At 55.9% G+C, this 13,433-nt stretch overlaps 1 protein-coding gene across 8 annotated transcripts in view; it reads left to right on the plus strand.

Moving 5' to 3' along the window:
• The window catches only part of TSPAN9 (tetraspanin 9), a 198,086-nt gene extending 185,037 nt beyond the window's left edge, over nucleotides 1-13,049 (plus strand). For all 8 annotated transcript variants that reach the window (XM_055315444.1, XM_055315439.1, XM_055315445.1 and 5 more), the window contains 6 exons: nucleotides 8,494-8,685; nucleotides 9,067-9,141; nucleotides 9,498-9,599; nucleotides 10,136-10,267; nucleotides 10,718-10,801; nucleotides 12,382-13,049. In XM_055315444.1, coding sequence (XP_055171419.1) covers nucleotides 8,494-8,685; nucleotides 9,067-9,141; nucleotides 9,498-9,599; nucleotides 10,136-10,267; nucleotides 10,718-10,801; nucleotides 12,382-12,453 — 657 coding nt within the window. In that variant the 3' untranslated portion in view covers nucleotides 12,454-13,049. The remainder of the gene's footprint in view (nucleotides 1-8,493; nucleotides 8,686-9,066; nucleotides 9,142-9,497; nucleotides 9,600-10,135; nucleotides 10,268-10,717; nucleotides 10,802-12,381) is intronic.
• The last annotated feature ends 384 nt before the right edge of the window (nucleotides 13,050-13,433 follow it).

Here is a 13,433-nt window from a genome sequence, read left to right on the forward strand (position 1 = left end):
ATGAAGGGCAGTCTGCCCTCCAGCTCAGGGAACAGAAGCTCTAGAGGAGACCAGGACAAAGGACTGTCAGCCTCCCCTGTGGGAAGTTCATCCCGTGTCTGCCGCCTGTCCCTTCTGCGTCCCTTAGCCTACTTCCTCTTGCATATTCCCGAAGAGGAATGTGAAGCAGCTGTGTTCTTTCCCATGTGTCCTCTTGTTAGTCCGTGAGCAGAATCTCACTGTCAAGGTGTCCATCCCCCTGTGGCCAGCAAGGAGTGGGATTGGGATGGCAGGGGTCAGTTTGGGAAGCTCCGGGCTCCCGGTACTGCTGTGTTTTCCTTTTTCCCAGTACCCCTAGCTGCATGCTTGGCCAGCCTGGGAAGGGCCTCAGTGTTGCCGGAATTGATGTTTATGGACTGGTGAATGATCATTCCTGCTTTATAAGGCTGGCGGGAGCTTTATTTCACCCACTGCTCTTGGGCATCCAGCCAAGGGCATTCTGTGGTCCTTCCGGGGGGTGTTCCCCAGGCTTCATCCTGGCAGCCCACGCCCACTTCGGGTCCCCATAGGGGGTTCTGGGTTTGTCTCTACCTCCTTTTTCACTTATCCCCCGCCCTCACAACCCTCTGCTTGATTTGAGAAGGTGGAAAGATGGCAGCACCTGACAAAGTTGATCTGTGCCCTACTGTCCGCATGGAGGCTTCCAGATGGTTCAGGGTCTAGGGTGCAGGTGGAAGTGGGGGAGGTGAGCCATGGCGCAGGAGACGGAGTTTAAAGGGGCTGTGTTAAAGCACCACAAGGTGGATGCCCCTTGCTCTCCAGGCATCAGTTGTATCAGGATCTAGGCCTGCTCTTGGTACCCCTGCCCTGGCCTTTGCAGACCTGGACTCTACCTGCCCCCAGGGCTGCTCACCCTGGAGTCCCACAAATGCCTTGGTTTGAGTGAGTCCCTGGGCAAGGAAGATGCCCTCTGTATGGAGGCCAGGCCAGGAAGCCCCATCAGATGGGTAGTGCTTCAGTAAAGCCAGCCTCCTGCCTTCAGGGGCTAGAGGACACCAAGCCCATTGTGCAGCCAGCTGGGGGCCAGGACTGCTGGTGACTGGACCTTCACCTCCACCCAAGACCTTCGGCAGAGGCTATCCTCAGAGTCTCATGTAAGATTTTCCTCATCACAGACTCTTTGATCGTCATGTGCTTTCTAGAGTTTGAGGGCACAAGAGGTATTGTGATAGGACCCACTCTCAACTGGTGGAGGGGGCAGGGGCGGGCGGGCTCTAGTATGTTGGAGAGGAGGAGTTCCCGTAGTTTCAGGGTCTCTTTAAGGTTTCACAGAGAGAAGTGGACTCTTGAAACATAATTTAAGAGCTCTCTGAACCTCAGAGTCGTGCAGCAACCAGACACAGTGTCCCTGAAGTTTGGCCACGTTTAAATGCTCTCTCCTAGAACTATCTGAGAAAATAACCTCATTCTGCAATAATCAAAATGTAACTGGGTTTTAGATATGCAAATGCTTTGTGTAATGTTTATTTGGAGGAAAATTCAGCTCAGAAATATGGGTGTGATCTTCCTGTCACCTATGTAAGCTGGTGATATTGGGGGCTGCGAGGTGAAGTTGTGAAGAAATTGGAAGCTTTGAGAGAAAGTGTGGCGTCAAAAGAAGAATGACCGAGGAGTCATGCTGTTTCATGTTAAATGATGCACAACCTCAGGGTGAGCCTAGACCATGGGGGGCTGGCCACCAAGCTAGGAGGGCTTCGGCTGGATTACTGGAAGTATAGAGCTCAGAGTGTAGGAGTTGAGTGGGGTATCTGTGTACTCTGTTCTGTCCCTGTCCAAAGCTGGAATCTAACTGCGAGTGTGGGACAGGGAGGGAACACAGATGTAAAAGCCTTAGAATAGATCAGAGGAAGACTTGGGGAAGAATATTAGTTACAGGCCTTCAAATATTTGTTTCTGGTGGGCTGCTTGGACACAACTAGGACTGGCACGTGTCAGCCACAGGAAAGTGCGTTCATTCTTGAGTTAATAAGAAAATTCTAGGTGGACCAGAACTGTGCAAAGGTGGGACAGCCCTGAGTGCTGGGACCCTGGGTGCACAAGCGGGGCTGGTCAGCCCAGGGCCAGGGAGAGCCTCACAAGGAGACTTCTCACCAAGTGGCTGCTTCCCCTTTGTCCTTTGATCTGCCTGCCTGCCTGCAGGGTGACTTTGGCAAAGACATTGTCTGTCTCCCTCCTTCCCCTCCTTTATGGCACTGAATGAGCTGCAGGGCCCCTTGGAAGCAAGGGATGTCTGAAATACAAAGTAGCTGCCCCACTCCTGGTGCTGATGTATTGTCCCTTTTCCCTGCGATGAAGTTCTTGGCAGGCTGTCTAATCTCAGGGCCGGGCTGGACCATGAATAGTTGCACGTCGGGCTGTGAAATTAAAGTCATTTTGGTTTTCCTTTTTATTTTCCACATACACTAATTTATTAAATGCCATTAAATGCTGTGCTTGGCTCTGGCGTGCAGAGAACACTGGGGAGTGCTGGGACCTAGTGTTTGAAAAGCTCCTGCAAAGCAGAGGGGATGAAGCTCTGGGGGGGCAGGGGGCAGGTTGGGGGGCTCTGTAGAGACACATGAGGCAGCAGGGATGAGAACAACCAGAGGGCTCTGAGGGGAAGTGGGGCAGGTGAGCCCGTAGCTTACACAGGCCAACGAGGGGCTAAGGAGGGTGAGGTGGGAGTAATTTGGGGGCACCTGGGGGTTCTAGGAATAGGGATTAGGGGGTGTATGGGGGGTTTCTTATTCAAGTGGGTTTGTGTGTCTGGGTCTGGTCCTTTTCCTAGGCTGTGGCCTGCTCGGACCCTCCCATCCCCTTTTATCCATCCATCCATCCATCCATCCATCCATCCATCCATCCATCCATTCTTCCATCCATCTGTGGAGCAAATGTTTATGTAGTATTCCAGGCAAGTTCTGGGCCCTGCCACAGGGAAGGAATGGATGAGTGTGAACCTGGCCCTGGAAGCGCTGGTGTCTTAGTGGGCCGGGGGGCGGGCGGGGGGGCAAGTCTACACAGAAAGTTTGGCGGGTCTCTGATGTGTTGCCCTGGGCCTGAGATCACCCTCAGGGAAGGCCACCCCTGCATGGGGGAGAGGCCTTTGGCAGCTATGAGGGGTACTGGGAGTGGCTGTCCTCTGAGCTAAGTCAGAGCTAGAAGCTCAGAAGGGAGGTTGGATTGAAGAGGAAACTATGGGACTCACCCACAGAGAAATGGGATGAAAATACTTAAGAACATAAGGCAGAAACATATATTAAAGCTACAAATCAACGTGATTCAAATGAAAGATGAAGAGAGATGCCAAGGGGATATTTGGCTAATTATAACAGGCTTAATAAATGAGGTGAGTCTGGAGTGCTTGTTCACTACATGGCCGTAGCCTGGCTGGGCCTCAGTTTACGTGGTGTGCACCTGGTGGATGGGCCCAAGGGTGATGAGGAAGGTCCTAAGATGGCCTCTCTGAAAGACCTGTACCTTCTCCCTTCCCCACTCGGCGAAGGGCCTGGACAGGAGAGCCTTGTAGGAGGGACACCCAAGGGCATCACCAAGGGTGAGGCACTGTTCTAGGCCCTGGGGATTTAGCAATGAACAAAATAGACCAAGGTCCCTGCCCGCGTAGAGATCAAGGCCCCGGGCGAATGCAAGGGTAGGAACTTGTTTTCTCACATTTATTAAAAACGTTTAGAGATGCTCTTGGTTGGGGGAGGGGACAAGGAGCAGGAATCTCTGTTGTCAGGAGGGTCACTGGGCCACCACTCCTCTGCTGGGGAGCGGCGCTGGCCAGGCCTGGACCATAACACCTTGGCAGTGACCTTGGGTCCGTCCCTGCTAACCCTGGCTAGAGCCTGGTTCCCTGAGTCACCCTGCCTCACCCTGCCTTGGGTTTGACTGTGGCTCGGTCATCTCAGCTGAGACAGTCCCTTGGTTTGGGAAGGGGATTTTCCCGAATGCCACCAGGTAAGTTCTCTGGCACGGGGCCTTGGCTGAGCTGCTGCAGGCTCTGCCTCCTTCCTGTGCAGGGCACCTTCCGTCTGGGGCAGCCCTCCTCTCTCCTCTTCCCTTCCCCCATTCCTGCCGCACCCTCCCCTGCCCCTTGCTCTGGCTTCAGGGTCTGCTTCCTGTCTTCTTGCCTCCCCCCACCCAGCAAACCTGTTCTGCTGTCCTGCTCAGGGCCAGGCACCAGACATTGGCCTCTTTGCTGTGCCTGCCCAGGTTCTCACAAGCTCTTTACTCCTCTCACGCTCTACTGTCCCTTTCAGAACCAGGACGCTGCTCCGGCCCTGGAGGAACACACCAGGTTCTTTCTGTGATGGCTGTCTTCTTGCGCTGATAGCCAGAGGGTGGACGCCTGGTATGGGGATGGGCCAGGACAGGCTTTCTTGACTTATGTCCACATTTGGGACTGGACAGTTGTTTGCAGGAGGGACTGTCCTGTGCACCGTTGGCTGTTTGGCAATAACCCTGGCCTCTACTCACTCAGATATCAGTAAGGGCCCCCTACTCCTGAGTCGTGAGAGTTGTTCCCGGAGGAGCAAAATCGCCCTGGGTTGTGAACCATGGGGCAGGGACATGGCAGCACCGTGTCTCAGGCTGGGCAGAGCCTGTGCTGGCAGAGACCTGAGGAATTCTCTAGTCCAGAGCCCACATTTTAAAGGAAATTGGGCCTCAGAGAGCTAAAGAATTGTAAGGTCACACAGGGGAGCAGCATGATGAAAGCCACATCTTAGAAAAAAAGACCTGGGCAGCTCTGTGCAGGCTGGGCTGGAAAACAGGCCAGAGGCAGGAAGGGCGCGCTTGGGACCTGGGCACGAGGCAGGTGCTGGGCAGTGCCTCCCACCTGCCAGCCCGGGCTCAGCGTGCGTGCAGCAGTCTCCTGGGGTGAGGGTGTGGAAGAGGCCCCGCACCCAAGGCCAGGAAACCAGGTGTGGGCCCTGCCTGGCAATGGGACGGCTGCGTGTCCCCTCTTACTGTCCTTATCTGTGAACTCAGGGCCTGTTTGTATTTGCTTCCTGCCTGGAGGCTCTGCTGCTGAGAGGGGAGCAGAGGCTTCATTGGGCAGGAGAGCCCTGACGGTATGGGAGAGTGGCAGTGGGTGTGCAGGAGCCCTTCGTGGCACTGCAGGGTCCTCATGCAATCAGCAGATGATGTGTCCCATGCCGCCTCCACCCCGGCACTTAAGTACAGGGAGTGTGTGGGGCCTGCCCCACCTGTAGGCAGTGGATCTCACCTGGGATCCAGCCAGGGGCATGGTGGGGCCTCAGGGAGTGAGAAGGGAAGCAGGTATGAGGACAGAGCCATAGTTCCCTTCTCTTACTGTGCTGGAAGGAGGCTCCTGGGTGGGTTGTGGGGAAGCTTGCAGACCAAATAAAAAATGTGGAGCATGAAGTCTGAGAACCATTTGGGGAGAGATATGACTGGGTCCTGGGCGTTTCTGGGCTGTTGAGGTTTTCCCAGATAGAGGCTCTTGGACCTCACGGCAGTCCTCCTCAGGAGGCAGATGGAGAATGGAGGTGCACAGGGGGCCTTGCCTGCCCACTCCCAGTGGGAGCTGGCTTCCAGGGAAAGGTGTACTGTGAGAACTTTTCCAGGTCCAGGGAGGGCCCCAGTGTCCCCACTGCAGGGTGGTAGAGGCATCCTGCAGCTCCCTGGGTCCCAAAGCCAGGTCTCTCTAGCAGGCTCCTCTACCTGCAGGGAGTGACCTGGCGGCCATGGGGTTTCCTCTCAATCATTCTGGGCTCTGGCTTTTGGAACAATAAATCTTCAGCATGAAGATCATGAATTTCCATGGTATGATTAATGGAAGAAAAATTTAGATGGCAGTGTGGAAACCGACCAGATTGAAAAAGTCCCTATGAGAAGTTGGGTGAGGGTTTCGAGCTCCGGACCCGGCCTGGAGCGCCACCTAGTGGTTCTGGGCGTGGCGGCCACCGTTCCCTCCGCAAAGCTTGGTGGATGCCCATTGGGTGGACGCTCTGGGCGGAGTGTGCCGGTCCCTGGGGAGCCTTGACAAAGTTCCACTGGGACTGTCCCTGGTACAGGGGACACAGGACCACTCCACAGTGTGGGCGACCTATGAAGCCGCTCCACGTCCTCGCCTTCCTCCCCGGCTGCTTGAACCATCTCTGCTTTAGTAATGCACGGGGACACCCCCACTACTTTTGTCATGCCCAGCCTGGGTCACCTTTCTGGTTTCTCATTTATGAAAATCCTACTCATCTTTTAAAGCCCGCACGTCCTGTCAAGCCTGCCTTATCAATACCGTTTCATCGTACTGCTGCTTACCACTCCTCCGGAGCTGGCTGGCGCAGGTCACCACTAGCTTGTGCCTGATCCCTGCCGTGGCCTCCTGGTGCCCCCCCAGCTTTCCCCTGTGCCCTTCGGTGGTCGTCTCTGAACAGCAGCCAGCGTGGTCTGTCAGGACCATGAATCACGTCACTGTCCAGCCTTAGGAGCTTCCCAGAATGCTAAGAACACTACCCACCTTGTCTATACTGATGCCTGCAAGATCTTGTCTCATCTGTCCCCTGCCACGTGTCACCTCCTTCACTCTGTTGCAGCCACGTGGACAGTTTGCTCCTCCTGGGGTGGGCCAGGCTCATTTCTGCCTCAGGGCTTTTGCACTTGCTGTTCCCTCCATCTAGAACATTCTTCCATCGCATCCCCTCTTCATTTGGGTCCTTACTTAAATGCCACCTTCCTGAGAGGCCTTCCCTGACCACTCTGTATCCCGATACTTTCTAACTCCTTGCCATCTTTGTTTTTCTTCATGGCATGTACCATCACCTGAAACTGTTACTGGTATGCTCATGGAACGTCTGTGTTCCCTATAAGAATAGCCTGTTCAAGGGGTGGGGGAGGCAGGGGTGGTTTGCCTATGCTGCTCATCACCACCTCCCCAGCACTCAGAACAGGCCCTGGCACTTACTAAATGGGTGCTCTGTTTGGGTTTGAGGGAAGGAAGTGCCCCTTCCAGGGGGCAACCTCTCCCCACACCCTTACCTTCCATGCACACATGTGAGAACTGCTCTGTGCCTACTCGTGGGCTACCTTGTCTTCACTGGTGCTTTGGGGTCTCCTCTCTGGAGGTAGGGCAGCTCGAAAGTGGGATGTGCTCAATTTCTGGGGTCATAACCCAGCTCCTGACACTTAGGAGCTGCTCAGTAGATACTCTTCAAAGACCAGCCAGCACCTGGCGCTGGTCAGCCACTTCCCATGCTTCTTCCATTTAAATTCTCACAACAATCCAGAAGGCAGGCTTACTGTCCTCACTGGGCACAAAAGGAGTTGGCAAGGTCACACCACCAGGAAAGCTGGAGCCGGGTATCAGATCCGTGTCTGTACCTCCAAAAGCCCTTGTGTGTATGCTTTCACCCTGCATGGAACGTTCCTGATCCCCACCTGCCCTATGTCCACCGTCCTTTAGGGACTGCCTCTTCCAACTGATATCTTGGGCTGGGACAGTGGTTGTCTTCTCTGAACTCCTCTACTATTTATTTGACACCAGTGTATACTGCTTGGGGTTGATGCTGCTTTTTCATTGTCCCCGTCCAGCTCGAGCAGAGGCCCCAGGGAGGCAGGTCTCTGAAGAGGTCGTAGCTCTTCTGGCACAGGACGCTGCAGGCTGTGGTACTCAATAAATACCGGTTGACTGATTGATTGGCTCCTCATGCTCAGCACACTTCCTCGGAGCTGCTGGAGGGAGGGAGGTGGAGTGTCAGCTATATGGAGCATAAAATAAGGCAGCTGTGGAGACTTGCAGCCAGTGAAACAGAAGCGTCCCCAGGTGAAGCCGGTGGCGTCGCAGCCCCGGGCGAGCATGGAGGAAAGTCGGTTTTGGGGCCCAAGCGCTGGCTGCTGGCTCCCAGGGATGGATGGCAAAGGCAGTGATGGACTCGGCCAGCCCACTGAGCTCCTGTCTACTTCCATCTGTGGGAAATTGGTTCTCCGGGCTCCTGAGAATAGTGGGCCTATGGCCCTTCTGGACAGTGCAGCAGGACACAGTCGCCGGAACGTCTGGGTCTGAGAAACTGGACTCTGACGTTCTTCCCGGCCCCAGAGACAAGTCCTTGCTCACCTTCCCTGACCACCGTGCCCCTCCTCCTGGATTCCTTTCTGAATGCTGGGGGCTCTCTGCTGACAAGGAGGGTAACCATGACCACTTCCGTGTGTCTGGAACCTTCAGTATGTATTACAGGGTTTTGTGTCGTTTAAAATTCGATCCTCAGAGTGACTGGAGGAGATTCGTGATGCTAGTAGAATGCCATTTGCCAAGATGGGAAAACTGAGACAATGAGAGGCTGTGGATTTGTCTGGGTCACACAGCCAGCGTGATTTGGGCCTGTAGCCATAGCTGACCTGTGGCCCCATTCTCACTCTTTCCCTAGGAGTTAGGGGTGGGGTCATGCAGCCTTTGGGTTCTGTGGACATGAACACAAAGGCAGTACTGATCTAACCACTTTCCTTTCTCTCCAGCTCTGTGGCTGTGGGCTGCTTGGAGTGGGCATTTGGCTGTCTGTGTCCCAAGGCAACTTTGCCACCTTCTCCCCCAGCTTCCCTTCGCTGTCCGCAGCCAACCTAGTCATTGCCATAGGCACCATTGTCATGGTGACAGGCTTCCTCGGCTGCCTGGGAGCCATCAAGGAAAACAAGTGCCTCCTCCTCAGTGTAAGTTGGACCCCCATACCCCAGCCCCCCAAACTCTGATCTCCCTGCACTTGGGCCACTAGGATGGGCAAGACCTGGAATGACTGTCAGCCTCCTGGATGCCCAACCTGAGCCCTGGGAAATTGTTTCTAGAATGTTTTTGCCTGACCACATCCCTCTTCCTGCGGATCCTTGATCATCCCTCCCACTCCTTGATTGGTTGTCTACTTTCTCTCCCTCTCTTATCTATCTGGTATTCCTCAGAAGTAGCTGGCCCCTCCCATACCTGGGAAGCCCGGTCTGGGTGCTTGCCTATCCCCTGCCTCCCTGCCATCCTTGTGTGCAACCCCATCCTGGCCATGACCACTACCACGTGACCATACCTAGGCGTTCTCTTTCCAGTTTTTCATCGTCCTGTTGATCATCCTCCTAGCAGAGCTGATCTTGCTTATCCTCTTCTTTGTCTACATGGACAAGGTGAGCCTTGTGAGAAGGGAGGGGGCATATGGCGTTTCACTGGGGCATGGCAGACCAGAGGAGAAGCACTGACAGGGACTTCCCTCTGAGGAAGGGAGAAAGGGAAATGGGACCAGGGAGCTAGAAGAGGCCTGGATGAAAGGTTTTGATGAGGGCATCATGGGGAAGGGGAGTTTGGGGGGCACGTGGGGAGGCTTATTACTTGTGTAGTCTTGGGAAATAGAATCCTTGAAATTACCCAGGGAGGCAATGGACAGCCTCTTGCATTAGGGAGCTCCCCATCACTGAGAGGATTCAAGCATAGTTATGTTGACTCCTTGGAGGAGGGATTCAGGTGTGTGCCCTCAACCTGACAGGTGAATGAGAATGCCAGGAAGGACCTGAAAGAGGGTCTACTGCTGTATAACACGGAGAACAACGTGGGGCTTAAGAATGCTTGGAACATCATCCAGGCCGAGGTGAGGGGTCGGGCTGGCTGGGGGGCGGGCCCTCAGACTTGACCTGGGGTCGCCATACAGGGGATGCCTCTGGAGAGAGACAAGCAGGTGAGTGGAAGAGGGTGGGCAGAACCTGGGCACAGGACGGGAGCCAGGGCACGTGCCTAAATGGGCCCAGGGAACTGGGACATGTGGATCATCTTCACCTTAGCAAGATCGTGGGTCAGGCCAGGAGGTTCAGATTCCAAGAGGAAAACAAGTCAGTGCAGCCCAGAAGCCCCATGTCAAGTTCTCGGGAGTAGGGGCCACCCACTTGGGATGATCCACAAAGCAGAGCATGTGGTCTGGTGCTCCCACCTGGGTCCAAGGCCCAGCTCAGGGAGGCAGGTGGGTGCTTCCCTTTTGGGTCCAGCCGAGACCTAAAGAAGGGACAAGAAGGAGGCCTTTGTCTCCTCTGCTGACCCCCAGAGAGGCAGCCTTTGTGGGGCCCAGTCGGTCCAGGCAGGGGAAGGTACAAAGGATGTGGCAAGTCTGACCCTGTGTGCTCCCTGCTGCAGATGCGCTGCTGTGGTGTCACGGACTACACAGACTGGTACCCAGTACTGGGGGAGAACATGGTTCCCGACCGCTGTTGCATGGAGAACTCCCAGGGCTGTGGGCGCAACACCACCACCCCTCTCTGGAGAACGGTGAGGCTGGAGGCACCTTCCCGGGGCTTCCTCCCAGAAGCCTGTGCGGAGGACAGTGTGGGGAAAGGACACCTGTGGAGGAGGGGTGCCAGGGACACGAGGGTATTGGCTTAACATAAGATGGGTGGGGGACACATGGGTCTGAATATCTAAAAGGCAGGTAGACAGTGGGGGGGGGCTGGACCCACACTTGGGAGTGTCAGAGGGTGGGGGTTGAGTGGGGGTCTCTGGCTGTGCAGGGGGGCCTTGTAGGTAGAGCCTTGGGGGGGAGGGTTGGGCCTGCTCCAAGGCCAGAGGACCAGGCCTGAGGGCCAAGGAGGGACAGGAGGAAAGAGCAAGGCTGGTGGAGGGGGGAGGGGTGTGTGAGGAGAGGGCAGTGAGGTGTGGGGGCTGGGCAGGAGGGGCACTCATGGTCCTGCCACTGCCTTAACTCTGGTCCCTGCTCCCCAGGGCTGCTATGAAAAGGTGAAGATGTGGTTTGATGACAATAAGCACGTGCTTGGCACGGTGGGGATGTGCATCCTTATCATGCAGGTAAGAGGCCTGTCTGGAGCCTCGAGGCTCCCCTGCTGGAGCTGAGCCAGAGGAGGAAGAGGAGGTACACGCACATGCACATCAGCTGACCAGGCAGCCTGCAGCCCGTGTGCCTTCCTGCTCTGCTCTGTCTTGAGGCCTTGTCTTTGGATACCTGTCCCAGCTCTGCAGGCACCGTAGGGCTGGGCTTCTGCGGCATTCCCCCTGGGCCTTGGGCCTGGTGCTGTCATTGTGCCAGTTCCGTGTGGGTTTGCTGGAGAACACGCCTGCCCTCCTTCCCAGGGACCTTCACCTGAGGCCTCGGGTAATACATCTGAGTGCAGGCTCACGCTCTGTTGGCGGCTGTCCTGGCCGCTCTGCCTATTAGTGGGCACGATCATCATGCCACTTCTTAGCATTAAGTGAGCTCAGTATGTGTCACAGGGTGCCGAGTGGGACCAGGCAGCTGGGAAGGGCTCTGCAGGCAGTAGCTGTTATTAGCAGGCATGCAGCGAGCAGCCACACTCTACAAACCCTGGCACAGATGCTGGAGACGGACCAGGAGGGAGTCCTCACCTCCCTTCCAGAAGATGAGGCTGGCAGGGCTGGAGGGGAGTGAGAGCCTCCCGACTTTCCTGGGACAAGCATTTCCGGGACTCTGTCCTTTGTCCATTTATGTATGACTCTAGCCATTTATGAATGGCTCCTCCAGCAGGAGCTTTCGATGCCCAGTTCCCCTTGGAGAGCTTGAACTTGACTGGCTGGTCCATGGAAAGACGGCTGACATCCTGCATGAAGTTTTCGTTCTTGCCCCTCAGCTCTTGGGCCTGCGGGTCTGAGGGTCTGACCGTGTCTGATTTCCCTAAGAGCTTTCCAGCTCAGCGGACGATCCTGCTGCCATTTTGGCCGAGCTCTGATATGAGATGTGTGCACAGGAGTGAGATTCTTTTCAGCATTGAGAACAGGGGCACCTCTCGGCTCCCTGTGGTCAGGCCTGGACCACAACCAGCCAGGGTCCCCTCTGGTTATGCCCAAACACTGAGTGCAAGAGCTGTGAGAGCCACGCAGTGTCTCCCGGTCCCTCTCTGTATGGCACGTGCCCACAGCACACTCTCTGTGGTGACTGTGAGGCCGTAGGCTGGCTTCCTCCTGCCTCCTGCACTGCTCTGCGTCCCCACTCCCTTCAGGGTTCAGGAGTTGAGGGAACACAGATGAGCATGAATGTTGTCCCAGGCACATCAGTGGTGAAGACACACCTGCTGCCGCCAAGACCTCATGTCGTGCTTTGCAGAACCAAACAGAGTGACTCGACCTCCCTGGTTCCCTCCTCAGTTCCATGGTAGCTGCCTCTTAGGATCGGGTCCTTTGCGCATTCAGTCCTCACCACAACCCTTGGAAATGGGCAGATTTCTGAGCCTCCTTGAGGCGTATAAGATTCTGAGGGGCTGAGCTCATCCGTGTGCCACCTCCTCTGTCACCACTGTCTGTCTGCTGCCAGCCGTTTTCAAGTACAGAGGGTTGTCCCCGCTTGCTCTGGGTGCTGTGTGGTAGACCCCAGGCCACCAGCTTCCCTCCAAGGGCCTCTCCCCCATGTCTTTCAGATTCTGGGCATGGCCTTCTCCATGACCCTCTTCCAGCACATCCACCGGACTGGTAAGAAGTACGACGCCTGAGCGGGCTGGTGGGGAGCACCCCAGCCCCACACGGACACTGTGCCAGGGGAGAAGATTTGAGCTTTGTGTTGCCTGCCCTCGCTCTCCGGACTGCTGACCCCTGCACCCACCTCCCCAGCCCACCTGCCCCCCAGCCCACCCCGCCTCAGCCTTCTTGGTGGGTGGAGGGTCAGGGAGGAGGAGGTGTGGACGAGGCACGCAGAGATCTTGAGAGGCTGGGGGGCACCTGGATTCCTGCATCTGTGTATTTGCCAAAGAAGACAGGGTGGGCTGGGTTCGTGCTCCGGGAGCCTCCCCGCCCCCAGCACTGATGCGTTTCTGCCCCTGCCCTTCCTTGCCCTGACACTTTGTCCCTATGGGGGTGGGGAGCAGAGCGCCCCCTCCTGGTGGAGAGACTGCCTGGCGGAGGCCGCTGGCAGCCGGGCACAGCCACCAGGCAGGAGAGCTGGCAGGGGCGGGGGTCTCACTGCCTCTGGGCAAGGCCCCTGGGAGCATCTTGCCCAGGCTTTTTATACTTTACAGTGTAACTTTTTTATTTTATTTTACTCTGATTATGATTATTCAGGAATATTATCTCTCAGATAAGTTTAGGGTTAGCTTTCTGATTTATAACTTTTTACTGCGTTGGTTTCTGTAATGGTTTGATTTTTTTTTCCTCTGAGGGTGGGGGACAGGTGGGGAGAGAGGATGTCCATCAGTTTTCAATCAGGACAAACCACTGTGCCATGCTTGGGAGGCCCTGAGGGGAGGCGCACTGAGCCGCAGGGAGAGGGGCAGGTGCCTGGGCCCAGGAGCCTGGAAGAGGCGTGTATAGCCGAGGGAGCGTCCTGCCCAGCACCAGGGTGTTTACTAATGCTGGCACCAGTGGCCAGGGCAGTTGGGGGTACTCTGAGGGGCACTGGTAAGTGCTTCACCAGAAACGTGGCCGGGACTGATGTGGGTCCTTTTACTTCACTGATGAGCAGTCTTTCTTTTTTCTC

This window comes from Nyctereutes procyonoides, unplaced genomic scaffold (assembly GCF_905146905.1).
Source record: "Nyctereutes procyonoides isolate TBG_1078 unplaced genomic scaffold, NYPRO_anot_genome, whole genome shotgun sequence".
NCBI lineage: Eukaryota > Metazoa > Chordata > Mammalia > Carnivora > Canidae > Nyctereutes > Nyctereutes procyonoides.